Source organism: Paroedura picta, chromosome 1, assembly GCF_049243985.1.
Source record: "Paroedura picta isolate Pp20150507F chromosome 1, Ppicta_v3.0, whole genome shotgun sequence".
In the NCBI taxonomy this organism is placed as follows: domain Eukaryota; kingdom Metazoa; phylum Chordata; class Lepidosauria; order Squamata; family Gekkonidae; genus Paroedura; species Paroedura picta.
In genome coordinates this window covers 142,318,925-142,346,329 of record NC_135369.1, presented here as the reverse complement: position 1 = coordinate 142,346,329, position 27,405 = coordinate 142,318,925, and the positions used below count along the sequence as shown (strand labels likewise).

The 27,405-nt window shown below is 41.0% G+C and overlaps 1 protein-coding gene across 1 annotated transcript in view; it reads left to right on the top strand.

The window, feature by feature from the left end:
- The window catches only part of CD109 (CD109 molecule), a 100,456-nt gene that overhangs the window by 43,525 nt on the left and 29,526 nt on the right, over positions 1 to 27,405 (top strand). Inside the window, exons 19-28 of the mRNA XM_077306636.1 lie at positions 2,449 to 2,563; positions 5,258 to 5,371; positions 6,892 to 7,107; positions 10,662 to 10,821; positions 12,565 to 12,741; positions 16,233 to 16,314; positions 19,113 to 19,341; positions 22,187 to 22,352; positions 23,210 to 23,400; positions 27,206 to 27,361. Coding sequence (XP_077162751.1) covers positions 2,449 to 2,563; positions 5,258 to 5,371; positions 6,892 to 7,107; positions 10,662 to 10,821; positions 12,565 to 12,741; positions 16,233 to 16,314; positions 19,113 to 19,341; positions 22,187 to 22,352; positions 23,210 to 23,400; positions 27,206 to 27,361 — 1,606 coding nt within the window. The remainder of the gene's footprint in view (positions 1 to 2,448; positions 2,564 to 5,257; positions 5,372 to 6,891; positions 7,108 to 10,661; positions 10,822 to 12,564; positions 12,742 to 16,232; positions 16,315 to 19,112; positions 19,342 to 22,186; positions 22,353 to 23,209; positions 23,401 to 27,205; positions 27,362 to 27,405) is intronic.

The following is a 27,405-nucleotide window of genomic DNA, read 5'->3' as shown; positions in this document are numbered from 1 at the left end:
GACAGAAGTACAGGAAGAGAGGGGAAGAAAGAGGAAGAGAAATACAGAGCGAGAGAGAGAGAAAGGAAAAGTGAAAGAGTGATAGGAAGGAAGGAAGGAAGGAAGGAAGGAAGGAAGGAAGGAAGAGTGAGAAAGGAATAGAAAGAGGAAGAGAGAAAGACAGAGAAACAGGAGAGATGTAGGAATAAGTAGAAAGGAAAGAGAGTATATAGAGAGAAAGTGAGAAAACCGGGCCAGGGGGGAGCACAGCCACCACCACCCCACACTTGCCCGAGGGCCGGGAAGCCCTCTTATAGCCCGGGGAGGAGCGCAGCCTCCTCCCCCCAGCCCCTGCAACTCATAGTGGGCCAGGAAGACTCTCCTCGGTCTCTGCAAGGGTGTGAAGGGCCTTCCTGGCCCCGGGGAGAGAACAACCTCCAACTCCTCACACCTCTAACTGGGCAGGGAAGGTCCTCTGCGGCCTCGCAGAGGCCACAAAGGGTGCGCTGCCCTAGCCAGGCACATGCAGGGTTAGTGCAAGGGCAAGCACAGTTACCGAGTCCAGCAAGTTCAAAGCACGTACCAGAGAGTAGTCAAAAGTCCAGTCTGGGTCTTATCAGGAATTGTTAGCTGATGAAGTCCAAAGGAGAACCAAAAGAGTTGTCGTTTATCCCTACCAAGGTCAAGCCGGGAATCAGTCAAACAGAGTTTTGCCAAAGCATCGGGGAGCAGGAAACCAGTCAAAGCAACGGGTGGACATGTGCACAAAGTTGCAGCCACACTGGGAAGCACTTCTGCTGTGCTTAAGAACAAGCTGAGCTGTCACACCAAGTGGCTGCACCTGGCACTCAGCCTTCCTCTGATGAATGAGCCCCACCTGAGCCCAACCTAGCCTGTTGCTGTAGTCTAAGCCGAGCACTTTGCCTGCGTGTTGCCAACGTTGTCCTCCTGCATTCCCTCCTGCGCTCCGGAGATGAGTCTGGGCTGTTCAGGGGTGTTGCTGCAGGCTGAGGTAATGCTGGTGCAGAGGGCATGGTGCTTGTCTGGCTGGGACCTGGTTGTGGCTCCCTATCGGGACTTGCTTCTCTAAGCAGCACCCTGCTGCTTTGCTCCGGCTCCTCCACTTTTTCCTCCAAGGGAGCTGGCAGAATGAGCTCAGGCAGTGGTGCAGAAGCACCCTCTGGAGACGGGGCCATGACAAAGGGCCTTCCAGGCCCCTGGGGGAGCTCAGTATCCCTCCTCCCCACACTAATTACTGGGCCAGGAATACCCTCCGTGGCCTCTGCGAGGCTGCAAAGGGCCTTCCCAGCCCTCTCTGCCCCACCACACTTCTTACTGGTCCAGGAAGGCTGCTGGCAGGCAAGGTGGGGCACTGAAGGAACTCTGTCCTCAGCGACCAGGCAGCCTTCCTCAAAGGCTCAGGGTGGTTTATGATTCTTATGAGTATCCTGTTAATTTATTGTTATTATATATGTAGTTACCTGCCATAAACCTCTGGGGAACAGAGGTGCTTCACCTGTCAGAGAGTCTACATGTGTACAATCATAGAATCATAGAGTTGGAAGGGGCCATAAAGGCCATCTAGTCCAACCCCCTGCTCAACGCAGGATCAGCCCTAAGCATCAAAAAGCATCCAGGAAAAGTGTGTATCCAGCCTTTGCTTGAAGACTGCCAGTGAGGGGGAGCTCACCACCTCCTTAGGCAGCCTATTCCACTGCTGAACTACTCTGACTGTGAAAAATTTTTTCCTGATATCTAGCCTATATCGTTGTACTTGAAGTTTAAACCCATTACTGTGTGTCCTGGTATGGAGTTCCTGGAAAAAGGAAGCAGAGACAGTGGGCACCAACCTACTGCCACTCAATGAGTTTAAATGCCATCTGGGTAAAAAGATTTATCAGTAATCTGGCGATCTGGGTTTGATTCCCCACTCCCCTACATGCAGCCAGTTGGGTGACCTTGGGTTCCTTACAGCATTGATAGAGCTGTTCTGACTGAGCAGTAATATCAGGGCTCTCTCAGCCTCACCTACCTCACAGGATATTTGTTGTGGGTAGAGGAAAGGGAAGGAGATTTTAAGCTACTTTCAGTCTCCTTCGGGTAGAGAAAAGTGGCATATAAAAACCAACTCCTCCTTCTCTTCTTCTAACTTATTTAAGAAGGCTTTTCAGCACAGGTTATCAGGACAGTAAAAATAAAGGGCTCACAAATTTACTTGGATAAAAGATTAGGGCCTTGGGATATCTTGTGTCATGTTATTAATACTTATATTCAGTTAGTACACGACTTGGTGCTTGCACAGGGGATACCTTTACCTTTACCTTTACCTTTAATACTTATACTATGCTTCAGTTCTGTCTTCTAGTTTTCTGTAGGTTAAGGTCTCTGTAATCTTAATGCATTGTTTATTAAATGCCCCATTATGTGCTTATAAAATTATAAGTTTTTCTGTTTTCTTTCCATCTTCAGTTCTACGGTAGCAATAGTGGATGTCACAGTTCCTGATACTATCACTTCATGGATAGCCAGTGCTTTTATAATATCTGAAAATCTTGGACTTGGTGTAACAAAAATACCTGTTGAGGTAACAAATAATTTGTCCATTTTAGTTTAATTGTGACTTCTGACATAAGCATGAGCAGTCCTCTAATTTTGGTCCACTAGGCCGTTAAGTTTTCTTTTGGGCAAAATAGATTGTGTGAGTGAAAAATGTCCCATATTTGTCCAGAATTAACCAATTGTATGGAAGAAAAGTCACCAGCCTTGACACCAGGTTTTAGGGAAAATGTCTTGGGGAGAGCAAGTTACAACAGAAAGATGGCAGGTGAGGAAAGGATTCGGAACTAGGGTTGGACGCTTCCGTTTCCAAAGCAGCCATTCCCGCCCGAAGCAGCCAGCGCTGGCTGCTTCGGGCGGGAACGACTGTTTTGGACACCGAAGCGCCCAACCCTATAACCCTCTCTAGAAGTTCTTGTGTAGGATTCACAATGTGTATGAATTGAGCCTTTGTTTTGTATAGTGGTTTCTAACAGTCACTTAAGTGATGCTAGCCCAGATGAAGTATCTTATGAAGTCTTACTGCTAGCAATGGGTCTTGAGTTAATTGAAACAAAGTTGTTTTGTTAGCATTGGATGAACTTTGTTGTGAATTGATTTAGCTGGAAACGTGTTTTATGGATGAACTGATTTAACTGGAAAAGTGTTTGTTGATGAATTTACTGTGTTTATTGGTGATTTACTGTAGATCTTTTGTCGTTTTAATTAGCTTGCTTCTTGGTAGTACTGAGGTTTGTTAAGATCAAACAGAGTTAAAGTTACACAATAAAAATCAGAATCCAGTAGCACCTTTAAAACCAACAAAGATTTATTCAGGGCATGAGCTTTCGAGTGCAAGCACCCTTCGTCAGACTATGATCTTCTTACAACAAGGTCTTCTTTCGAAGATCATAGTCTGACGAAGAGTGCTTGCACTTGAAAGCTCACGCCCTGAATAAATCTTTGTTGGTCTTAAAGGTGCTACTGGACTCTGATTTTATTGTGCTACTTCAGACCAACACGGCTACCCATTTGAATCTAGAGTTAGTTAGACATTAGTAAGTAAAAATAGTGAGTTTAATAGCATATCGTTGCCAAGCCCCGATACTATAATAATAAGAAATAATGGGTTGGATCAAGTGACCAAGTTCTAGAAGAAGTTGGTAGAGTGTACCTTTCCCTGCTTTCCATTTGTCCCCAGACTCCTCTGGGAGACAACTGGGAGAGCCTGACAAGAAAAATGTGCCACAGCAACATGGGGGATTAAGGTAAAATTGCCATCCTTTCGTTTCTGCTAATGCAAACCTCAGATGGAAGAGAAAGAAGCCATTTTCCCCACTCATCATTGCAGTGGCCATTCCTATTGCACTTTTGTTTTCCCCAGGTAAGCTATTCAAGCTGCTTGGAGAAGATGGGGAAAGAGTTTCTCCAGCAGCTCCTTCTGTGAACTCTTCCACTGGATCAACCCTATATTTATAACTGCCCAGATCTCAATTCAGGGCTTCTACCAGACAGTTATGCATGAAAGGACACATTTGGCTGGTAGCATCACCTCATTCAGGAAATTAGATTTGAATCCTAAATTTAATTTCAGACTCATATGAAATTATGGTCAATTTTTAAAAATGAATATGACTTGCTAGAATTTGATTTTGGAGAGGTCACATATGAGAGTACATATTTGGCTGCAGCGAGTCAAGTGCTTCATAAAAAAATACAGAGCTTCTAATTCTGTTTTTTACAGTAACTGTTTTCACCGTTATCCAGTCACTGTTTGCTGTGTACATGTGAAAACATGTTGTTCAGTAACACTAACATAGAGAACATTAAATCGAATTTAGATTTTATAATGCATAGTATTTATTAGCATTATTGAATTAACCTTATTTGTATCAATTAAACACTTTAATACTTTGGCTGATGGGGCTGCTTTTCAAAAATATGGCAGACAGCTTTCTTTATTAACACAGTTTCACGTAAAGAGGCACAGGGGATTGGAGGTTTGCTAATTTCTGATTTATGATGTGGAGGATATGGATGAGGCCTGGTAGAATCAGCATGGCATAGGGGCTAGATTGCCAGACTAGGATCTTAGAGACCCAGGAATTAATCCCGACTCTGCCATGAATGTTGACTGGGTGATCTTGGGCCTGTCATACACACTCACCGAACCTTTCCTCACTGCGTAATTTTGAGGATAAAATGGATGAAAGGACAACAATGTCTTTGCATCTCCATTTGAGACAAAGGCAGGGAATAAATGAAGTAAATAAACAAATAAAAGGTACAACCTGTGCTGGAGTAATCAGCAGGTCAGGGATAGAACCTGACAGAATATGTTAGGTCCTTTGGGATCACTGTGAAAAAGATGTGTATTCTTGTGTCAGGGTTTCAAAGAATTATAGAGCTGGAGGGGGGCATATAGTCCATCTAGTCCAGGGGTAGTCAAACTGCGGCCCTCCAGATGTCCATGGACTACAATTCCCAGGAGCCCCCTGCCAGCGAATGCCAGCGAATGCTGGCAGGGGGCTCCTGGGAATTGTAGTCCATGGACATCTGTAGGGCCGCAGTTTGACTACCCCTGATCTAGTCCAATCCCCCTTCTCAATGCAGGATCAGCCTGAAGCATGCATTAAATTATTCTGTTCTAATCAGAAGTGGTCTGTTTTGAATGACTTATATTGTATTAATAGCAAAACTGTATACCACAAGGGTTCACTGTTGTATAACTTTTGTTTTCCAGTTAGAAGTTTTCCAGCCCTTTTTTATTTCCTTGAACCTTCCGCCAAGTATTATACGAGGAGAGCAGTTTTTATTGGAAGTACATCTCTTCAATTATATGAAAGAGAATAGTGAGGTAAAAATGCTTAAATCTATATTTATTTAGTTTCTGTTTTGTTGTTACTCTTTTATTACCACTTTTGGTTGCTTTGCTGGGTAGATCATTACCCAGCTGGGATACAGATTCACAGACAACCAGTTTGTATTGGATAATGGCCACAGAGGATGGGGGGGGGGGGGAGAGGAATCTAAAAAAAATGTACATCATTGCAAAAAAGTGTTTTTGTTTTGGCTTTGCTTAAAGAAGCTTTAAAGACCAAATAATTATTCCGATTTTCCATACTGCATAGATATATGATATTTTAAAAGCATTAAAGTTAAGAGATAGCTGTGACTTTACTGAAATCTTTTGCAGTTTGATCTATCTCCCATTTTCTTTGACAGCCAAAGGTAGATATATCACCAGATCACAGTTTGTTATGCATGACAGATGGGGATTTTAAAATGGGATTAGGCCAAGATTTGGGCTGATCCTGCGTTGAGCAGGGGGTTGGACAAGATGGCCTGTATGGCCCCTTCCAACTCTATAATTCTATGATTCTAAGATTTAGAATTAAGGTATATGTGTGTGTGGGGGTTGGTGGTGGAGTTGTGTAATTTCCAGTATGCCAAGGCAATGTCATGCTGTATTGGAGTTTGGGTGGAAACCTGAAAAGCTTTCCATCAAATTCTGTACATGTAGGGAGAAGAGATAGGTGGGAAGGTTATAATAAGGAGAGCCTGGTATTAAAATTGTATTTATTCCTGATTGCAATTTAATGTCTGAATCCTTGTGATGTCTGAATGCAGCCTGTGGCTCAATATTCTTTGATGCCACCGTGATGTTCTTGTATTTATTTCTCCCTTCATGTTTTGTACTTATGCTGTCTGTTGTTTCTTTCCCACCTCATGACATCTTTATCTGTCCTGTTCTCCATTCTCCTATTTCCCAGTTGCCCATTTCCTCTCCCTTTGCATCCTGTTTGAACCTTTCATGGATGTTTGCTAGATTTTCTAAGGTTGATGAATACTGTCCAGCAATCTGTAAAGCTTGCATCTTTGTGATATATTTTCTGTGCAGCATGGTAGGCAGTGAAATAGAAACCAGTGGAAGTTTCTGTGGCAGTGTTGTGTGTATCATCAATGGTTGGGGCACAGGAGTGGTAGGGCTTCTGGAGTTCTGGCCCTGCTGGTGGACCTCCTGAGGTCACCTGGGTTTGGGACACTATGTGAAATCAAGTGCTGGACTGGATGGGACATTCGCCATTGGCCTGATCCAACTTGGTTGTCTTATGACAGAGAGCCAGAATTAAGGACTGGACAACTGTGAATTATGGTTTAAATCTTTTAGTGATTGTTATAATGTTGTGGATATATTTAGTGAGAATAATTTTAGAATATATCTTTGTATGACATATATGATGTTCACTGCCCTGAGCCATGTGGGAGGGTGGTATACAAATTCAACAACAGCAGCAACAAGAACAACAATAATACTGTAGCAGTAACTTTGATGTTAGCAGGAAATTAAGAAACATCCCTTTTTCTGTTTTGTAGGTTATAGTGACCCTTGATAGAAGTGACGCGTTTGAAATTCCTTTTTCCAATGCGATAAATGCTACCGACAATGAACGGTCAGTATGGGTGCCGAGTGAAGATGGGAGGACTGTCATTTTCCAAATCAAACCAACACAGATTGGAGAGATTCCCATCCGAGTGACAGCAAGATCATCCTTTGCATCTGATGCCATCATCCAGAAAGTGTTAGTGAAGGTAATTCAGGTGTTAGTGAAGATAATATAAAGCTACTAATATTCAAGGAATATATATACAAGGCAACTGAAGCAGTTGGGGGAAATAGTATTCATATCTCCTATTGTTACCTAGTTCAGACATTTATTGGGAAGTTTCTGAATTCTATAATATAAAGGCTGCCATAAAGCCCAATATACAGAATGGGAGCAATATGCTTTGGCACTTCATCGTGACTTGTAGAATAGAGCCAGTGTTGCCAATTCTTTAAAGGACCGTGCTGCATCAAAAGCAGCCATTGCTGCCAGATGTATTACAGTGGGATTGTACTAGATGAACAGCATAGTGACATGGACTCAGCCTATTTGTATGGTGTCTGATACAATTTGATGTCTACCATTGCAGTTGAGTGGTTATGCACAGATGCATGCATGAAAGCTCTATTTTTGTTTGTTTGTTTGGTTTCAGTGAGCAGGCATTTATTGGAGTATGTAATCAGCAGTGGGTGTGTGCTTAACCCATTTGTCATGCACCGTTTCCCAAACCAAATGGCATCTCCTTGTCTGCCATGATCTCTCTCCACAGATTTTAAGACATGCATTGGACACATTTCGAACCCCATGGAGTATGATTGGAGTGGATAGATTAGGAATAAGAAGTGTTAATCACCCTATCCCACTTCTTCTCAATTTCAAATTCCTTCCCCCAGCTGACTTTCAAATAATAGAAGATATCTGAACTTTAATATAGAATCCACAGTTAGTCCTGATCTATTTAATATTGAATCCTATGCAGAACAATCTCCATGAAGATAGACCCAATGTGTGTGTGTGTGTGTGTGTGGAGGAAAGAGTTTAATACATAGTAGCAGCACTGGGGAAGATTCTTTTGTAGCATCTGTTTTACACTTGTGCTTTAACTACAAGAGGATAAGTGACTTTAAGAATTTGTGCACCCCCAAAAAGTTTACATAATCAACATTTTAGGCACAACTCATCTGCCTTTTCTACAGTGGGAATGAAGATGCCTTTTATGAGTAGAGGAAGACTTGAGAGGACATATGAGAAGTTTAGTGTTGGACATAATTGAATTTGAGGTGGTAATGAGATATTCACTGGAAAAAAATCAAACTATTTGAGATGTAGTATTAGATGGCAGGAGAAAGTTCAGGGGCAGAGAGAAGATGGTACCAAAACTGTGGTATTTTATGAGGTAACATGATTAATATTAACTAACATCATTGCTTCAAATAGATTGTTTGCTTCTTAGCATTGCAACTTAAATTGCCTTATGTTTGCTTATATAGGTTAATCACCAATCTTTTGTGCACACCCATATGGGAACTGCGCATGAACAGGCCTGCCATCAGATAGGTGCTTACAGCTAAAAGTCTCCAGGGGGTGCTGTGCAACAGAACCACTTGTTCCTGCTCAAGGACTATGTGCTCCTGTGTAGCAGTTACCCCTTACCCTTAGTTCCTCTTTTGCCACCAAAGGAGATTTTGGAATCTCCAGCTACAGTTGAGAGGATTTCACCCAGATTCATCGAAGGTGCGTCAGCTTCTGAGTCCCTTCTATGGCTCAGAAAGCCTTTTTCAAGAAGTGCTTCTGATGTGGAGTGAACAAGACCCAAACTGTCTAACATGACCGTTGTCTGTTTTGTTTGATTAAAGGGTATATTGTCTCCACATGTAAAGTCTGCCAGTGCTTCACCCCTAAAGCTCGGGGGGCTAGGGCATTGAAACTTAAGGCAGCATTGTGGGAAAAAGCCCTTAAAGCCTTGTCTAAGCCTGTGTCTAAGTCAGCCCTGGAGAAAGTTCCAATTCTGTGTCTTCAGAATCTTGACTGTGTCTCTTGAATCCATATCTCAGCAGATGCGATTTCAGTCGCGGTTCCCTTGGGTTCAATGTGCCTTGGAATACGAACCCAAAGGTAAAATTCTGAGTTGCCTCTGTTCAGCATCTCCTGGGATTATTACTTTCCCGGTGTTGGAGGGCCTTGAGGGTCGTATGCACGAAATGTAGCAGAAACCTGCATCTCTTCAGCCTGCCTCCAGAAGGATTTTTATAAGATCAAGAAGGAACCATTTAACTCTTTGACAACTCATCCTCCTTGGTTACAGAGGGAAGAACAGACAGCTAATTCCCTAAGTTTCTCACATTCATCCCTATCACAATTTAAGCAGAGATCCAAAAGGGTACAGGCTGTCTTGGCTTGGTGAGAAAGCTCAGATCTCACCGGTTCCAATTGGTTTGGAAAATTCTGTGCATTTTGGGATATATGGCTTCTACTACTGCAGTCCTGCTTATGGCTAGTTTATATATACAACTCCTGTAGCTCTGGTTTCTATCATGTTATAGAGCTGGGGTTCATGCCTTATGACACAGATTCACTATTCCTGTCATTCATTCTTTATTGTGATGGTCTACCTCAAGCTAATTTATCCTGGATAATTTCCTTCAGAGCCGAACCTGAAGTAATCCTCACTACAAATGCTTTGCTCTTGGATTGGGGTGCTCACTGTGAGGGAATGTCAGCTAGGGGTGATTGGTTAGAAGATTAGAAGCTGCTGTACATCGCAAGCAGTTTGTTATGCCCCTAGTTTTTAGGCTCCATTTATCTTAAGTTATTGTTTTGCCTGTATTTTTTCCTGCACCAAACACTGAGAATGTCTGCTCATTATTTAGATGTTATTTAGATGCACATTATTTAGATGTTAGGAGGGCATTATTATTTTACCTCAAGACAACTGTGGAGTTTCATGGGGTAGAGCCCTATTTGTTTAGTGGCTCTAAGAGAGGATGGAGAGCATCATGTCATACCCACTGAATATTTATGCCCATTCCACAAAGGCAATGGTTTCTTCTGCAGCTTTTCTGGATGGAGTGCCTTTGACAGAGACCTGCAGAGCTGCCACATGCTTGTTGACAGACATGTTCATACGTCACTACATTTTGGATCTATAGGCAAGACAAGCAGCTCAAGTGGCCAAGGCATTTCTTTATTCACGGTTCAAGTGAAGAGTGCATGCCCTGCCACCTCATGAGAAGCTTTATAGAATCCCCATGCACAAAGATTGCTGATGAAAACAAAGTTGCACTTACCTGTAACTATTGTTCATTTAGTATCTTCTGTGCAGGCACTCATACCCTCCCTCTTGCCCTGCTACATGCCCTGAGTTCAGCAGCAGTAGAGGCACTGAGGGTAAGAAGTGCTTCTGCACAGGAGTATGTGGTCCCTGGGTGAGAAAAAGCTTCTGGCTCCAATGTTCAGCGCCCCCTAGAGATTTTAAATTGAAAAAACCTATCGAATGGCAGGCCTCCTCATGTGCAGTTCCCATGGGTGCCTGTATTACATGGCACATTATTAGTGTGAAACATAGGGTCTGTTTAGACTCCACAAAAAGCAGGGCTGACAAGACAAAACAATTCTGTCCTAGTTTTCTAAGAAAAAAGAATTAAATCTGGTTCCTTGAATATTTTACACTGCATATTGCGTTGAAGAGACCTGTCATTTCAATTGAAAATCTTGCTGTAATAATAATAATAATAAACTAATCTAAATTTCATTTTATAGGCTGAGGGATTAGAACAGTTTCATTCAGAGACGCTTCTTTTGGATTTGACCAAAATAATTAGACTTGGAAATTTACCAACCCCTGCAACAGAAACTTTGCATTTCACTTTTCCATCTGAGGTTGTACCTGGCAGTGAAAGAATAGAATTCATTATTGTTGGTAAGCATTTTCTTGTATAGAGCCAAATTACCTGATAACTTACCAAAGAACAAATAAAGGTGATTATGCTTTGGATGTATATTGAATAAACTGGCATGCAGGATATTTATTAAATGATGAAACTGTGACTGTTCTTGAGTAGATATCTGTAATTGGTAAAGGTGTTTCCTTGAGATTTTTCCATTCACCCCTCTCACGTTAATAGTTAATTTTAGTCCTGCTACATGGTTTCATATAATTGTCTATTTTGTATGTTTATTGTATGCATATTGGAGATTTTTTGTGCATCTTTTTATTATTTACCATTATTTACCATTACCTGTGGTATTTATGATAATTGCAGTGGTTGGGTTTGAAAGGACAAGCAAGAATAGTTAGCTCTAATGCTTAAAGGGAAACCAAATATTTTCTGTGGTTTTCATTGTGAGGAATATTTCACACAGGCCTCTTATTCACGGCTTTGGCCGTGCCAGGTCACTGTTGGAGCATTGTGGCAGAGCAGCACGCTCTGACATTTATTGTGTCCCCTCGGGGAATGCAGTTCAACCGGGCAAGCTGGTGCACCACTTTCTGCATCCCTGCGGGGGACACATTTTGGTTATAGGTAAAGGTAAAGGTATCCCCTGTGCAAGCACCAAGTCATGTCTGACCCTTGGGGTGACGCCCTCTAGCGTTTTCTTGGCAGACTCAATACGGGGTGGTTTGCCAGTGCCTTCCCCAGTCATCACCGTTTACCCCCCAGCAAGCTGGGTACTCATTTTACCGACCTCGGAAGGATGGAAGGCTGAGTCAACCTTGAGCCGGCTGCTGGGATTGAACTCCCAACCTCATGGGCAGACAGATTCAGACAGCATATCGCTGCCTTACCACTCTGCGCCACAAGAGGCTCTTATTTTGGTTATGGACCATGGCAAAAAAAGGGAAGGCTGAAAAATCAGTGTTCCCTTGCTGTGGGCCATTGGAGGCCTTAAAGCAGGCCAGGGCCAGGATGGGGCCAGGCTGGTGGCAATGTCATGCGTAAACAAGGATTAGCCCCGCTGCCATGCCACTGCCAGCCTTGCCTTTAATCCCTGTGTGTTATCGGCCACAGAGGTTTTGCTGTGTATCCCTCCTTGCTAAGAATTACCCACACATTTACTTGGCACAATTCTACTCCTGCCTGTTACTGTTACTGGAGGCTTTTCAAGGCATTATTTAAAACAAACCAATAGTTGACAATGCTATAGTGCAATATAAATCTGATTTTAAAAAAGTTTTAGAACATTAAAATCTTGACATCTTTTTTGTTCCAAAGTTATAAGGGGAAACACAGCCTAGAAGCTACAGGTCTATTAACTGTTCTTTAAAAATGAAAACTTGTATCTAATACATTGTTGCAATATGTCCTTGTAGTGTGATTAACAATTTTTTCAAAGGCCTGAAAAATCTCTGATGTATGGGTGGGGGTTAAGGTACAGAAAATGGCACCAATGCAGTAATTCACAGCTCCCTATCCATGTGACATCCAAATCCTCTTGATGGCGATTTCCACCAAAAGATCATACCAAATCATGTTTGGAAAATAGCACAGCAAGGGAAAACACAGAAGCAGGACAAATGGCGAATGTTGCATTGGTGTCACTGAAAACAAGGCTACTGTAAAGAAGCCAAGGCAGAGCAGGAAATATTTTTGGAAATAGCCAAGTTTGCACACTGCTGATGAAAACACTTTCATATGTTTCTCTTGTTAACTGTATGTTTCAGGTGACATACTTGGACCTTCTATAAGTGGTTTGGCATCACTAATAAAGATGCCTTATGGTTGTGGAGAACAGAACATGATTAATTTTGCACCTAATATTTATGTTCTGGATTACCTGACTAAATCAGGAGAGCTGAAGCATAGTACAAAATGGAAAGCTGTGTCATATATGAGGGAAGGTAAGATTGTTTATGAAGTGTTTGGTTTTGGCTATAGGGGAGGGGGAAGTATACTCTGCAAATCTTTCAGTCCCAGTGGCATGAACAGATGCTGTTTTCTTGTTGTATGTAATCTACCCCCTTATGATTGAATATATGGTTTACTCCCTTTGGTGTCTTATCCTAAGTACAAATGTGTGAGAGGCAAACAGAATGTACTGAAAACAACAGACAGTGTGTCTCAGATACGTCAGATACATCTCAGACAGAACTACCTGGCCTTTCCTGTGACATATCTTGCCAAGTTCTGATATTTTATTCTCAAATTTAATCTGGCATGCAATCTGACATCAAATCCAAATGGGAATCTAACAGTAATATGGAAATTATTTCTTACTTTCCATGGTTCTTTGAATACTATAATTTTGCTGTTGTGTGTCTTCACTGCAACCTGAAGAATGACACATGGCAATGCACTGGTGGCATCATTTTAATAACAGTCATTAGTTCCGCATACCGCCCCACAGTGATGTTGGGGAGGGGGTTCCACATGTTCATTCCTCTGCAGCCATTCCCAAATGGCCCTTTGAGCCAAATTAATTCAATTTTGAGGGGAAAGCCATTATTTTTAATATGCTTTACTGGAGAAAGATCATGTAATGCAGCAAAGCATGCTCAGAACTAACACCCATGGCATGGATGTTTCCCTTTAATGCAAGGGCATCATGCTTTCCATATAGGTGGTGGGGAATCTCTGAGTGAAAACAGCCATAGTTAAAATGAACCATGGTTTTTGTTGTTTCTGCAGTGAATCACTGTTTGTCTTTTTGCTTCTTGGGAGAAATCACAGCATATATACAATCCTGGCTACTGAGTTGTGTTTGCATCACAGAGATTGCATCCTTTTAAAACACAGTTGGCCAAGTTTAATTTCTGCTGTAAGTTGACTTGTACTGACATCCCAGAAAAGTCTCCCACAAAGAGAAAACAAAATCCACTGAGAACAGAAACAGTTTAGTTTGCTTTGTTGAACTCCATGGGTTATATTTGGCCTGATAACTGGATGTTGGCCACTCTAAAGTTACACAGTTAGTTTCAAAAAATAATGAACATCTGTTTTCTAAGGGTACTTCTTTGATGTTTGCAAGTAATCTGTCACTCTCTGTAGGTTGATTTATATAACCAAAATGTTTTTAAATGGTCTCCAAACATTAGTTTTATTCAAGTTATTTTTAAATGAGTCATAACTACATTGTTAAATTTGACATTTGGTGATACTCTGTTTTGCTTAAATCATGCTTGGCATTGGGATTTAAAGCAATGTTCTTAACATTCTTTTGTGACCGAAACAAGAGTGATTGTGGAAGTTTTAATTAAGAAACAAAACAAAAGCATTCTGCTTTTTAAATTGCTCTTCTAGTCTTGTATCTGGTCTGATCTTAACTGGCATTTAATTGCACATTACTTATCCTTTTATAAATAATAACAGAAGTACAAGATGACTTAAAATAAACTTTATGCCTGAGTTCTTAAAAGGGAACAGGCTCCCAAAATGTTGTTACAAATGTGATCCTAAATCTTTTGAAACAAAATTAACAGAACTATCCACCAATTTTTCTAGTGGCTCATGTTCACATTTTAAAAATGGGAAGCCTTCTGAATCAGAATACTGTGCTTGTTAATATGCCTAAGAGATATTTGTCTCTCTTTTTTCTTAAATGCCTTTATATCATCCTTCATCATCCATTTTCTAGTACTTGTGCAGGCTTGCCATCGACATTGTCTTTTCTAGCTTCAAAGATTGTTCCTGTAATGGTAGCATCCTGCCTCTATATGACTGTACTTGTGCAAGTTTTCACGTCATACACCTCATGTCCTGTGGGCAGCCCTACCTCCTCCTTCAGTTCCTTTTCTGCTGCTGCGTAAACAAGATGTGTTCTCGCTTCACACCAGTTGTATTTGAAATTAGGCCTTTGGAAAGTCTATTTTTTGGAATTGCTATTATTTGGAAAAGAATGACTAATTTCTACTATTTGAACTGGTGCTTGTGTTTCAACTTTATGCCTGTGTTTACTCAAGCCTGTGCATCTGTAATGGCGACCAAGGATTTGTTTGAAAAGTACTCTAAGTGCTTTGTAAAAATGCCCACCTCAGATGATCATCTCCCCTGTGTTCTCCGTTTGGGCAAGTCTCATATGGGTTGCACTTGTGAGATCTTCCAAAGCACAAAGACAATTGGGAGGAGCTCAAGGACTTTTGGACACATTCCTGTCACAAACAAACCTTGATTTGTTGGTTGTTTTGTAACATCTGAATGTGGACCTAAATTGTTATTGATTCAACCAGTTAAATGTTCTAGAGGCTAATTCATCTGATCTGTTCCATATTATTATTTTTATGTAGCATGCTGTGACTGCACTTTTAAAAGCTTAGAAGTACTGTATAAACATTTGAAGGACTGTGAACGGTTAATTCTTCACAGAAAGAGTGCCTTTAGTGACATGCTGCTTGAGGCAGTCTGATGGATTAGTATCATCTGAGCAGAGAAAGACTTGAGCTGAATGCTGAGGAGACAGCCAGTTAGATTTGTGCTTTGACAGAGTTAAGTATTGACAGATTTCTGCCTTGACTGAAGAGAGTGTAATTTCAGCCTTAGCTGGGGGCAGTTTAACACAGACAGGAGAACTGGGAGAAAATTTGGCAAGGAGGTTTGGGAGTAGGCAGAGATTCCCATTCGGGCCAAAGAAAGGGGATAGATCTTGTAGAGAGAGGAGTCAAACCCAGTCAAACAGGGAGTTAGCTCTGACAAGTACAAAGATCCCTGGTGTGGTTAGAAACTGCCTTTATAGACCTTAAGAGTCAGTTAAAAACTCAAAACAAACAGTGGTATATCAGTGCCCCAGAGGGACGGACCAGATCCAATGGGATGAAATTAATGCAAAATAAATTCCATCTAAACATCCCGAAGAAGTTCCTGACAGTCAGAGCGGTTTCTCGGTGGAACAGGCTTCCTCGGGAGGTGGTGGGTTCTCCATCTTCGGAAATTTTTAAGCAGAGGCTGGATAGCCATCTGACGGAGAGGCAGATTATGTGAAGATTCAAGGGGGTGGCAGTTTACAGTGGAAGAGTGATAGGGTTGTGAATGTCCTGCATAGTGCAGGGAGTTGGACTAGATGACCCAGGAGGTACCTTCCAACTCTATGATTCTATGATTCTAAGAGAAGGAGTTTGCATGTTTCCATATCCTTATGTGAGCCTTTGATATGATTGCAAACCAGTCTTTGCTGTGTATCATATGCCAGTTCATTCTTCTGTTGTGTTGCTCCCCTGGTTTGCTCTGTTCAGTAATGTGGACCTGTAAAACTACTTCGGTAAGTGAACCCATCATGGAACTTGCTTCTTTCCACCTTAAGTTATGGGTGTCAAGCTGAGACTTGATCATCCTTTTGCTTAACTGAGCATGTGACTTCAACCTACTTCGTCCTAAATTCTCATATTTTTTTCCCCTTCAGGCTACCAAAGAGAGCTCCTCTTCCAAAGGACTGACGGCTCTTTCAGTGCTTTTGGAAACAGTGATCCCTCTGGAAGCACGTGGTAGGTATTTATTTTTCCAGACCAATCAACGTGTAGATGTCTTTGAAAAGTGTAATAATCAACAAGGTGCGTCAGTTACTGCTTGGTATAGCGACCGTGGTAGAGCTTGGCATAGTAATGCTTGGCATGGCAAAGTCAAATACACATTCAAGTCTTAAATTGTGTCAATTTGTGTATTGGAGGTGGCACCTTACATATGTGCTGTGTTAGGATCTCTCGTGCAGTACATTTTTTCAAATGGGTTTAGAAGAAGCTTGGATGTGGCACATGGGGAAAGAGCAGCTCCCAGTGTAGCTTTTGGTTTGTTTTCTTTTTTAAAGGCCAGAAGAAAAATAACCACAGAACTAAATGTAATGTGCAGCTCCGTTCTGTCCTTTGCCGTTCTTCAATATTTGATATTATTCATCACCTACATAAAACTACTTAGAGAGATCATCTGGAACTTTGGGGTTAGGTGCCATCAAAACACTAAATGTCTGGCTTTATTGTTGGTTACATTAAGTAGCCAAGAATCACCGTCAGGGTTCTAACCCCATTTCTGGAGGCTGTAGTTCGGTGAAGCTTAAATAAACTTAAATTGAATCCAGACAAGAGGAGATGTTACTGGTGCTTAATTTCAGGGCTCTAGAGGATTTTGGTTTGCCTGTGATTGATGGGAGGAGTTGGAGAGGATGCCGCTAGATTATTCTATGCTTCTAAGCACATTGCAGTGGCAGCTAGGTGTATCTTCTGTCAGCTGCATTAGTTGTGTAAGATCTCTCTCTTGGTGAGAGAGACACCCATTCAACATTAAAACTAATAAATTCTAAAACCATATTAAAAACATTAGCTAAACTCAGCCTTTCATAAGTTTATAATTTTCAGTAATGAGTTTATAACCTTCAGCAGTGTCAGTACCTTCCTCACAAATTCTGTGCTGCCACAGAAAAAGCATGGGAACAAGCAGCTGCCCATCTCTCCACCCAGCTGGATGATAATAACCAGCATTCTGAATTGGACCTGGAAACAAATAGACAAACAGTGCAGTGCTTTCAAAACTGGTGTAATATATTTAAATCACCCCACACTGGATGGCAACAGATTGGTTACATTTTACACCAGAAGTTTCCTCAGGGTTTTTTTTTAACTTCTAGGACTGATGTAGAGCAGCCTTTGAAGACAACCCAAAACCTACAGCTGTTGGAAAAATAGGATTATTTCCCACTTTGAAAATTAGGCTACTACAAAATATTGGGAAACAAGTTTATTTATTCAGCTGTTGCATTAGTTACCAATTTGCTTTTGGGCTGAACAAAAATTGCTGTTCTTTACCTTTAATGCCCTTCATGGCCTGCAGTGCACATCTCTTCAAGGTTTCTTCTCTTTGAGCACCCATGGGAGCTATGCTCCATGAATCTGGCCTTTCTCCAAAGTGCCTTCGCTCAGGTAGGTAAAATATTACTTACAAGGACCAGACCTTGGGCTCCAGAATGCCCTATCCAAGATCCACTCTTCATCAAGCCTTTCTGTAGATGTTGGAAGATGTCCTTATTTCAGAAAGGTTATAGTTGCTGATTCTGGAATCACAGACATGACTGTCCAGGGTGTATTAATGTGCTATTTTTTTTTGTTTTAATGGTTTTCTTGGTTTTGATAGGTGCCTTGAGTCTTGGAGTCATGTTTTAAATAATTAATAAGCTGTAGCCTTTAGCTTAGATCATGACTATACTGAGCATTTGAAATAATATTCTTATTTAGAATTCTTATTTAGTATTCTTATTTAGAATTCCATGATAATCTCAACTTTCATTGAGAAAACTATACCAGTAAGTCTCAGATATTAAAGATATCTGTGAACATATGATGGGAAACTATAACTGGACAGAATTAAATACATATTAAAAAGAAGCTTATTTGTTCATTTAGAGAAATACTTCTTCCAGGAATTCAGATTCACACAAATCATTTAAGTATGACACTTTCTTTTTAGGAAGGCTTTAATAGGTTTCCCTTTCGGACAAGATTTCCAAATAAATGAATTATACAGAAGCCATTCTACTTTTTTTAATACCTAGTTTACTGTCGTCTCTATCTTGGCATGGAATGTGGACTTTTGAGCTGCATTACTATAATGTTGATCTCTCCCCCTTCGCTCTCCATATTGTGTCAGGGTCAAGTATACTGTCATATTACAATCTCAGCTTTCAGTTCATGTGTCCTCCAGCATATCACTTTGGAAAATTGCTAGGCATGCACTCATATAATGCAAGTGCTGCTGCTATTCTGCACAAAAATAACTAGTGCTTGAGTATCAAGGTGGAGCAGGGTGAGGTGTGGAAAGTCAGCACTGTGCCAGTGAATGTTGAAAATAATGGAGGATGAAACTTCTGTACTTTTTTGGCTTTGCGCTGTAGTTGACTCAGGACCTCTCTTAGCTGAAGGCAAAATTACCTGTCACACCTCAGCATTGCTTTGTAAAGGCTGGCACATCACACTTTTCACCCTTTATGATTACAATAGAACACTGTAGAATGCTGTAGAACCAGCCTGATATATTTTCCAAATATAGTTGAGTCATTTATTCATACTTATGCCCAGTTTTATCTTCTAAAGAGCCCAGAGTTTCCCACCTGGAGGGCTTACAGGGTCAGCCAGAAGCCCCTTGTTCACAAAAAATAATGTACTATGTCTGCCATGTGCAACCACATGAAATGATTGTGTGTAAATTTGGCTTCCCCCTTCAGCGCATATATTTGCTACATGCTGATGCAACCTAAACAATAGCTTTGGGTTATATTTGATAATCTTTTTCTCCCTAGGTTATCAGCTTTTGTCCTGAAAAGTTTCTTTCAAGCTAAGCCATACATAGATATTGATCCGTATATACTGGAGAGAACTGCTGCATGGCTAGTTAGGCATCAGGCACAGAGTGGAGAATTCCTGGAACCTGGAACAGTGTTACACAGTGAACTGCAAGGAGGCGCTAATAGCCCTGTCTCACTTACGGCTTACATTACGGCAGCACTGTTAGAGTATCAAACAAATCAGGTAGTATTATCACTGACGTGTGCAAAAAACTGGCTACAATTGAATAGTATTTAATAGTATTTTAAATTAAGGAATACTGATATATAAATAGCTTCACTGTTTTCTTTTGGTATTATGGAAAAAAATAAGGGTGCCAGCCACTTTATGGTTTGAAATAATGATACAATAGGAATTGTGTTGGAACTTAGTTCTGAGACTTCTCAAATTTAAATATTTGATTTATTTCCAAGAATTATATTCCAACCTTTATGAAAAATGTTACAGCTGTACTGTTCTAATATACAGTCTGAAAAGGTGTCCAGGTATTTCTGATGGTGTGGAAAATGCTGTCAGATCCCAGTTCTTACAGCAAATAGTGGGGTTTTCAGAGCAAGAGACATTTAGGCCCATTCCGCACAAGTTAAATGTAGCAGGAGTGTGGCAAATTGCAAACACTACTAATTTGCAGTTATGCACGATGTCCCACACAATCTGCCACACTCCTGAAACCGATCTGCAAAAAGCGATTCATTGTAGCGCTTAAAGGGGAATCCAGAAAAGGTGGATTCACCCTCCAAAAAGCGCTACACTCTTGCAAACAATCTGCAACACTAGCAAAAAAGTTCTTTGCGTTCCCATTGTTGCGGTTTCAGCAAAGTCCCTCCCCCTGGCTCTCTCTTCTGAACTTCCTCTGAAGCGATCGCCATTTTCTTTTCTCGGACCGAGTGGAGAGCAACGAGCCGGCGAGCCTTCATTCACCCAGCGAGGCTTCTCCGGCTGCAGTCCCTCCACAGAGCTGCTTTAAAGCTCCCCTCAAGTCACCAAGCACAACACAGCCCCCTTTGCAAGTTCCCTTTATTTTCAGCCAAAATTCGTGCCCGTGCACAGGGGGGGGGATTTTTTTTTTACTCGGGGGAGTGTGGCAACGATGAACCGGCAGCTCACACGCCAGCTGCCAGCTAGATGGGTCTCTACGTTAGGAGGAAGCAAGGAATCAAGGCATATTAGTTGCAACGTGTGTTTTTCTTTTTAAAAAAAACCTGTTCTTAAAGGGAAAGGGGCTTTTCCGGAGCATGATAACAACCACCCATTGGCTGTTAGTTTGATTGACGGCCAGGGGCGGGACAAAGCACGGAAAAAATCGCTTCCTTTCTAGCGATTTTTGGCGAGACTGGAAACCTGTGGGAAACGATTGAAACGCTACTGGATTCCACTACAAAGGCAGGCATGCGTTACGCCAAATTCCACCATTTTAAATTCCGTTATTTGTTTCTGCAAGCAATTTGCCACATTGATCCTTGTGCGGAATGGGCCTTAGACCTGCTTTGTTGTTTCCTGCCTCTGCATCAAGACTATGTTGTTTCTTGGAGGTCTTCCATCTAAATACTAGCTCAGGCTGACCCTGCTTAGTTTCTGAGATCTGAGCTGTCTAGGTAAAGGCTAGGTCTTTCTAGGTCTTGCAGTAATGGGCTATTTGGTGGCTTTGATTCTTTAATTGCATGTGTACATGCAGAGGCTGAAAATTCAATGTCGGTCCTGCATATACAAACAGAAAAATTCTTCTATCAGCATTATTATATTAATAACGGCTAGGTAGGAGGGCTGATTTGCAGCACCATGCCAACCTTTCTGTGCATCACAGTACATACAGAATTTTAACACAACCTTCATACAAAATAATTAGTTTTTTGCTTAACCTGGCAGAGTTTTATGTCTGTGTCCTTTGTTGTAAAATCTATTAAACATTTCCGAAGTTACCTTGGATTATAACAATGAATCCCATCTCAACTACTCCAGTTCTAGAAGCTTGGTAATGGGTTGGATTCAAGCATCAGTTTCTGTCTACACAATGTGCAACAATACAGCAGATTTAACAGAACAGAATTGTCAGATCTCACACTCCCTTCACAGCCCACGAACCTTCAAAGTGCTGTTCCTTTGAGACAGAAGACCTCTGCAGACAGCATGATGGTAGTCTGTAATGAAAGAGGGAAAACTGACAAAAACAAAACAAACAAACAAGAAGTCTCCTGGGTCTGCTGACAGAAAATGATATTTGGATCAAGTCCAATCCATAACCCTTTAAACAAGAGCCACAGTGCTCTTGTCTTACCAGCTGCAAACACAACTCTTTGCTTTTTGATAGTCCAAAGAACAATTTATTTTCAGTTTTTTCTTGTTTTACTCCCTCCCCATTCTCTTCTAGTCCTTCTTCCTTTGAATTTCCATTTTTTTCTAAGAGCTGGGATCAGAAAAGTGTTTGTATGCTGCTAAACCCTGTTCCTTACTTAGCTAGCTTGAATTGCTGGATTCATCAATTGACCGATTCATCAATTGACTGCTCTTGCGGCAGTTCACAACAAGATAGTTAAAACAGAATAAAAATACAACAGTAAAAACCCAACCACCCACTAACCCAACCAGTAACCCCATTTGGCTCCACCAGTTAACCTGGATCCAAGCCTCTAGGTATGACTATGAGTGCATTGTTAGGAGAAATAGCTGATGCCATGGGATTGGGACAATCCAAACTTTTACACCCACTTTTCAAACATCCATGCTTGCTGCAGTCTTTCTCTGAACTTCACAGCAAAACACGTTTGAGAGTGACTGGAGAAGAGCTGGGGAAATCCCAGATGGTGCATGAATGTGCCACAATGCCATGGTGAAGCAGGGGAAAAACTCACTTCCCAACAGCAGGACAGACATCTTGTGGAAATTCTGCAATCCATACATTATGTGGATTTTCTGTTCTAATGAAGTAATGTTTTTACTTACAGCTTAATTCACTGTCGTTACTACTGTTTGTTGGGTTAAATGTTGGCTGTTGAATTGTATTTTTACAAGGTCATTTTTATATACCCAGTATGACAGCTCCATCAGAAAGGCTTTGAACTTCCTAGAAATGAAATTGAATGAAGGGATATCAGATAATTATACGCTGGCCCTTGTGACATATGCCTTATCACTTGCTAAAAGCTCACAAGCAAGGACTGTTCTGAGCATCCTGAATGGCAAATCAGAACGGCAAGGTAAGATTTTTTTTTACATAGGGAAATATTTATAAAAGTGTTTGAAACAGGATGAAAAATTTAAAAGATATTTGGTATTTAATTATTTAAAAAACTCTTTTATTTTTAAATAGTAAATCTGTAACACCCATATAGCTAACTTCATAAAAGCTGTTGACATACAATACCTCTTCATTAGCCAGTCAGCGAACATACAAACTGGCGGTAGAGAGCGTCACCCCCCTCTGTAGTTGAGGATGCGGAGAGCAAATGATTACGCCATCGCTGTTGCCATTACTGTAAATTATCGGTTTTTATTGTCATTTTATGGTTTTAGGGGACGGGGTTATGTAAGCCGCCTCGAGCCTTCGGGGGGAGGCGGGGTATAAATGTAAATATAATAATAATAATAATAATAATAATAATAATAATAATAATAATAATAATAATAATAATACATAGGTTAATTAATTATAGGATCCAAATTGCATAAAAATGAACTTCCAGCTCCTTACAGTTTACCATTTATTTTCTGCATAAGCACATGAAAGTAAGCTTTACAGCTGCAGGCAGTAAGGCAAGTGGTGATGGGCAACCATGACATGAAAATGGTGTGACCACGGCAAACAGCTATATCAGACATAAGGGATTGACACTGACTACTCCTTGAGTGTGCGCTCAGTGACAAATCCCATTTTGTTGTCCCTGGATGTTGTTAATGTCTAGGTGGTGGCCAGTGATGCTTACTAACGAGTAGTCATAGGAATGGGCACATAAGAATTAGAGCAAAGAAATGGTTGAAAGTTGTTTTTGAAGTTGTTTCGTATGCATAGGATGCAGATGCCATAGGTATACTTGTTGTGCTTTCTTATTTTCAGGAGAACTCAGATTCTGGGGATCCCCAACTGCTAAACTGGCTGATTCCTGGCAGCCACATTCTACAGATGTCGAGCTTGCAGGCTATGCTCTATTGTCTCATGTCAAACAACAGCGATTATCAGAAGGGGTGCCTATTATGAAGTGGCTCCTCAAGCAAAGGAACAGCCTTGGAGGTTATACTTCTACACAGGTTACAGAATGATCTTCATACATTTAACTGTATTAATTTTGTACGTTGTTCCTGTCATGCTGTAATTCATGCAGATTGTCTTACTGGAAATTTACAAACTTTTGTATGCATTTTGGTAAATGAACAATCAGGGTTTCTGAAATTCCAGGAATTTATGAAGTACAATACACATATTTTCAAGGAAGAGATCTTTGATTTTTGAAAACAATCAGTCAGCACATGCTATCATGTTTGTAGCAGGATCATAGTACTGCTTCTAATTGTAACTTTCTGTATGGGAAAGCATTCCTCAAATCATTCCAAACTTAAGAAAATATTTACCAAACTGTTCATTGAGGAACACAGGGCTTCTTTAAATGAAACATTCACTAGGAGCCATCCCAGGAGAACCTTCAGGGCCAGTATGAAGGACAGTATAGAGAGAGTGGAAAGACCTGGGTTCAAGTCCTTCTTACTCCATAGTGACAATCTGTTGCCTGTCTTATCTCACAAGATTATGCTGGATAATGTCATAATGCTGAAGAAGAATATTATTAGTCATAACATGCTGGATCTTATTTCTTCTTGAAAAGGCTCTGCCTTTTAAAATCATAAAGTTTCAGTAAGTGTGTGGAATAGGCATGAAATGGCTTAATGTGTGTAAGAAACTCCCATCAGTTAGTTTTCTTTGGCTTTGATACATTCAAGGCAGCACCATAAAAAAAAAATAGGTGAAGCTGATTTTTTCCTGTGGTTTCTGGTCAGTGGAAGGGGAGCTAAAATAAGAACATTCACTTAGGCATGCTGTATCAGACCCATTCTCTGTCTAGTCCAGCACCATGTTTCACACAATTAGTCCCCCAAAAGCAGGGCACAGAGAACAAAGTTTCTTGCCTCTCCCCCACTGTTATTATTCAGATTACTACTTCTGAACTTGGAGTTTCCATTTAGTCTTAGTACCTAATGAACATTGATGGACCTTCCTTTAAATCCAGCTAAATTGGTAGCTATCACTAGATCCCGTGGCTCTCACCAGATTCCACAAGTGAATCGCTTTCTGAGTAAAGAAGTACTTCTTTTTGTCTATCTTAACTTGATTTTTGGAGACTAAGCTCAGTCTTACTTGTTTGGTCCATTATTCATTTTATTAAGACTGTGTCTGGATTTGTGGTTGTTTTTTTAATCTGCTACAGATTAAAAACACAATAAATTGCTGCTGTCTATTCCACATTCTGTGATCCATTACTGTTTTTCTTCATGTATAAATAGTCTCCTCTCTTAGGTGGTGTGCTGCTTCTCACCCATCATTGCCAACCCTTTAACTTTTTATGATGGTGATTCTTAAGTATTTGTGATGCTACTACTACCTTCCCCCACTCCCATAGTCACAGCTTAATTATGGTGATCCCTTAAGGTCTCCAAAGCAAGAGAGGTTCAGAGGTGGCTTGCCATTGCCTGCCTCTTCCTTGGTAGTTGTGTGTCCAGGGCTGATCCAGCTTGGTTTTCAAGATCTGACGAGATTAGGCTAGTTAAATCTCAGCCGATTTATGGTGACCCCTTGTAGGGTTGTCAAGGTAAGAGATCACCAGAGGTAACTTGCTGTTGCTATGCATAGCAACTTTGGTCTTCCTTGTTAGTCTCCCCTCCGAATACTAACAAAGGTCAACCCTGCTTAGCTTCTAAGGTCTAGTGAGCTCAGGCTTAGGCTAGTCTGGCCCAGACCAGCTGCTATTTTAATCCAGTTAGAATGACAGAGTGCTTGGTTTCGCTCTGGTGCTCCTGCTACCAATTCCAGGATTTGTGGAGAAATCTAAAAATGTGTTTATTTATTTATTATTTGATTCTTACTCCACCATCCCCCAGAAGGGCTCAGGGTGACTTACAATAAAATTGGATACAAAGAAAGTAATACAATATAGGTTTAAAATTTAAAATCTGGATTTAAAATCCATCCAGGGCAGAGTCTGCACTTACTTTCTTTATTCCATTGTCAATCCTGTTGAATTCAGATCGCTTTGAACTCGATTCTTCCTCTCCCCCCACCCTCCCCATTGAAACAGGAAAGTCTTCTGCACGTGGTTAGGATAGTTCAGAAGGGGGGAGGAAGCCAAGCCTCTTTCTTTCTTTTCTTGAAGGGTGGGGGAGAGGATCAAAAAAGGCAGAGGAGGGAGGAAAAATCCAGGACCAACAGAAGTTGAGAGAAATTAGGGGCTTCTCCTTTAAGGCAAGCATGTCACATGACCAGGTGTAGTCTATCAGAGGTTCTCTACCACGGAGCTTTCTTTCCCAGTCTGGATATTGAGGATTAACAGCGCGCTGAGATATCGCACAATAAAGGTAGGGTCACTCCGGATCAATCCTTCTTGCTGCAGAAGGAAAATTTAAATTGCCCCAAATCCAAACGGAAATTGCATTCTGTGTAGAGGGCAGGGACTGAATCGATCTGGGGATGGAATAAAAGCTCCGTGCAGTTTACACCCAGCTATTCCAAATTAAAAAAAAAAAGTCTCTTCTTAGAAATTTCTGCCTATGGGGGCATATGGAGTGCTTAGATGTTACCTACAGGCAAATTTTCAGGCAGGGAGGCCAGCATCTTCTTGACATTAACTCGATGTCCACCGTAGGCCTGACAAGACAGCTCTTCCTTGGCCCGCGGAAAGTCAGTCCCCTGCGTATACAGAAGACTCTATTTGAGTGTAGCAACTTCTCAGCCATGTTGGCTGCCATAGCCAGATGGAAAGCTCCATTTCAGCTCTTTTGGCTGCTGCTGTTGTTGCCATTACCACTTCCCTACTCTTGTGGTGTATTTTCCTTGTTCCTCCCTTTTGCTGCCAGGAGATGGTAAGCACTGCCAAGAAGGGGTGAATAAGGGAATGTTAGTGCTGCTGAGAGGGGCTGGGACTGGTTAGTGGGCTTTAGCATGGATCAGGACAGGGTGCTGATGGGACAGAGGCTCCTGTGTATGCAGATATTCTAAGAACAAAGTTTGAGTCCAATGGCACCTTTAAGACCAACAAAGTTTCATTCAAGGTGTGAACTTTTGTGTGCATGCACAACTTTTCAGACAATGAAATGGAAATCACTAGACTCCCTATCTAAGGAGAGAATAAATTAGCAGTAAATTATTAAACAGCATCATTAAAATATCCAAGAAATGTGCAGTATAATGAAGATGTTTAGCTGATTCAAGAGCCTTGCTAGAATAACAAGCTGATTTTGTAAGGTTCTTTGGGTCCAGTTCAAAAACATAGTAGAGGGAATAAAAATGTTAAGATTAGTGAATAATGGCAGATGCATTCCCAGTTGTAGAGCAGAATAATTAGAACAGACCTGTTATTAGCCCCATCCATCTCTACCCAAGCATGGAGGCATTTCACAATTGACAGGCCATATTGATGTCTCCTGTCCTAAAACCAGAGGATTAGATCCTAATTTATTACCTTACATTACAATTCACTATGCAATTCTGTTATCATAAATGAAATAAAATGAAGAGATAATTGCAAGTAATGTAGATATAGGTCCCAAATGAGGTTAGCATATGTAATGAGATAAGAAACCAATGTCCCTGTTGAGTTCTGTGGATTCCATTGTTTTGAGTGTTGTAATAACTTGCAATTCAGCAATTTCCCTTTTCAGACTATTCTTGAACTTTCTTTGTAATAAAACAGTTACTTTGAGGTCCCTCATTGAATATCCTAGAAGGCTGAAATGTTCTTCTACAGATTTCTCAGATTTGTGATTCTTGATGTCAGATATTATAAGAGACAAACTTGCTATGCAAGCACTCATATCAAATACCATTTGTTCTTGTTTCCATGAACAGGACACCATTGTGGCTCTGCAGGCTTTGAGTGCCTGGGCTGTGCACACTGCTGGCAGTGACTTAGAAATGGATGTAACTGTCCACTCAGTGGGTGAAGAGAATCCATTTGTTTACAGGCTTGATAAGGAAAACCGTTTTGTTCTCAAAAGCAAAGAGGTGATATAGTAAATTTGCAACACTTTGTTCAAGTTAGTGTCTCC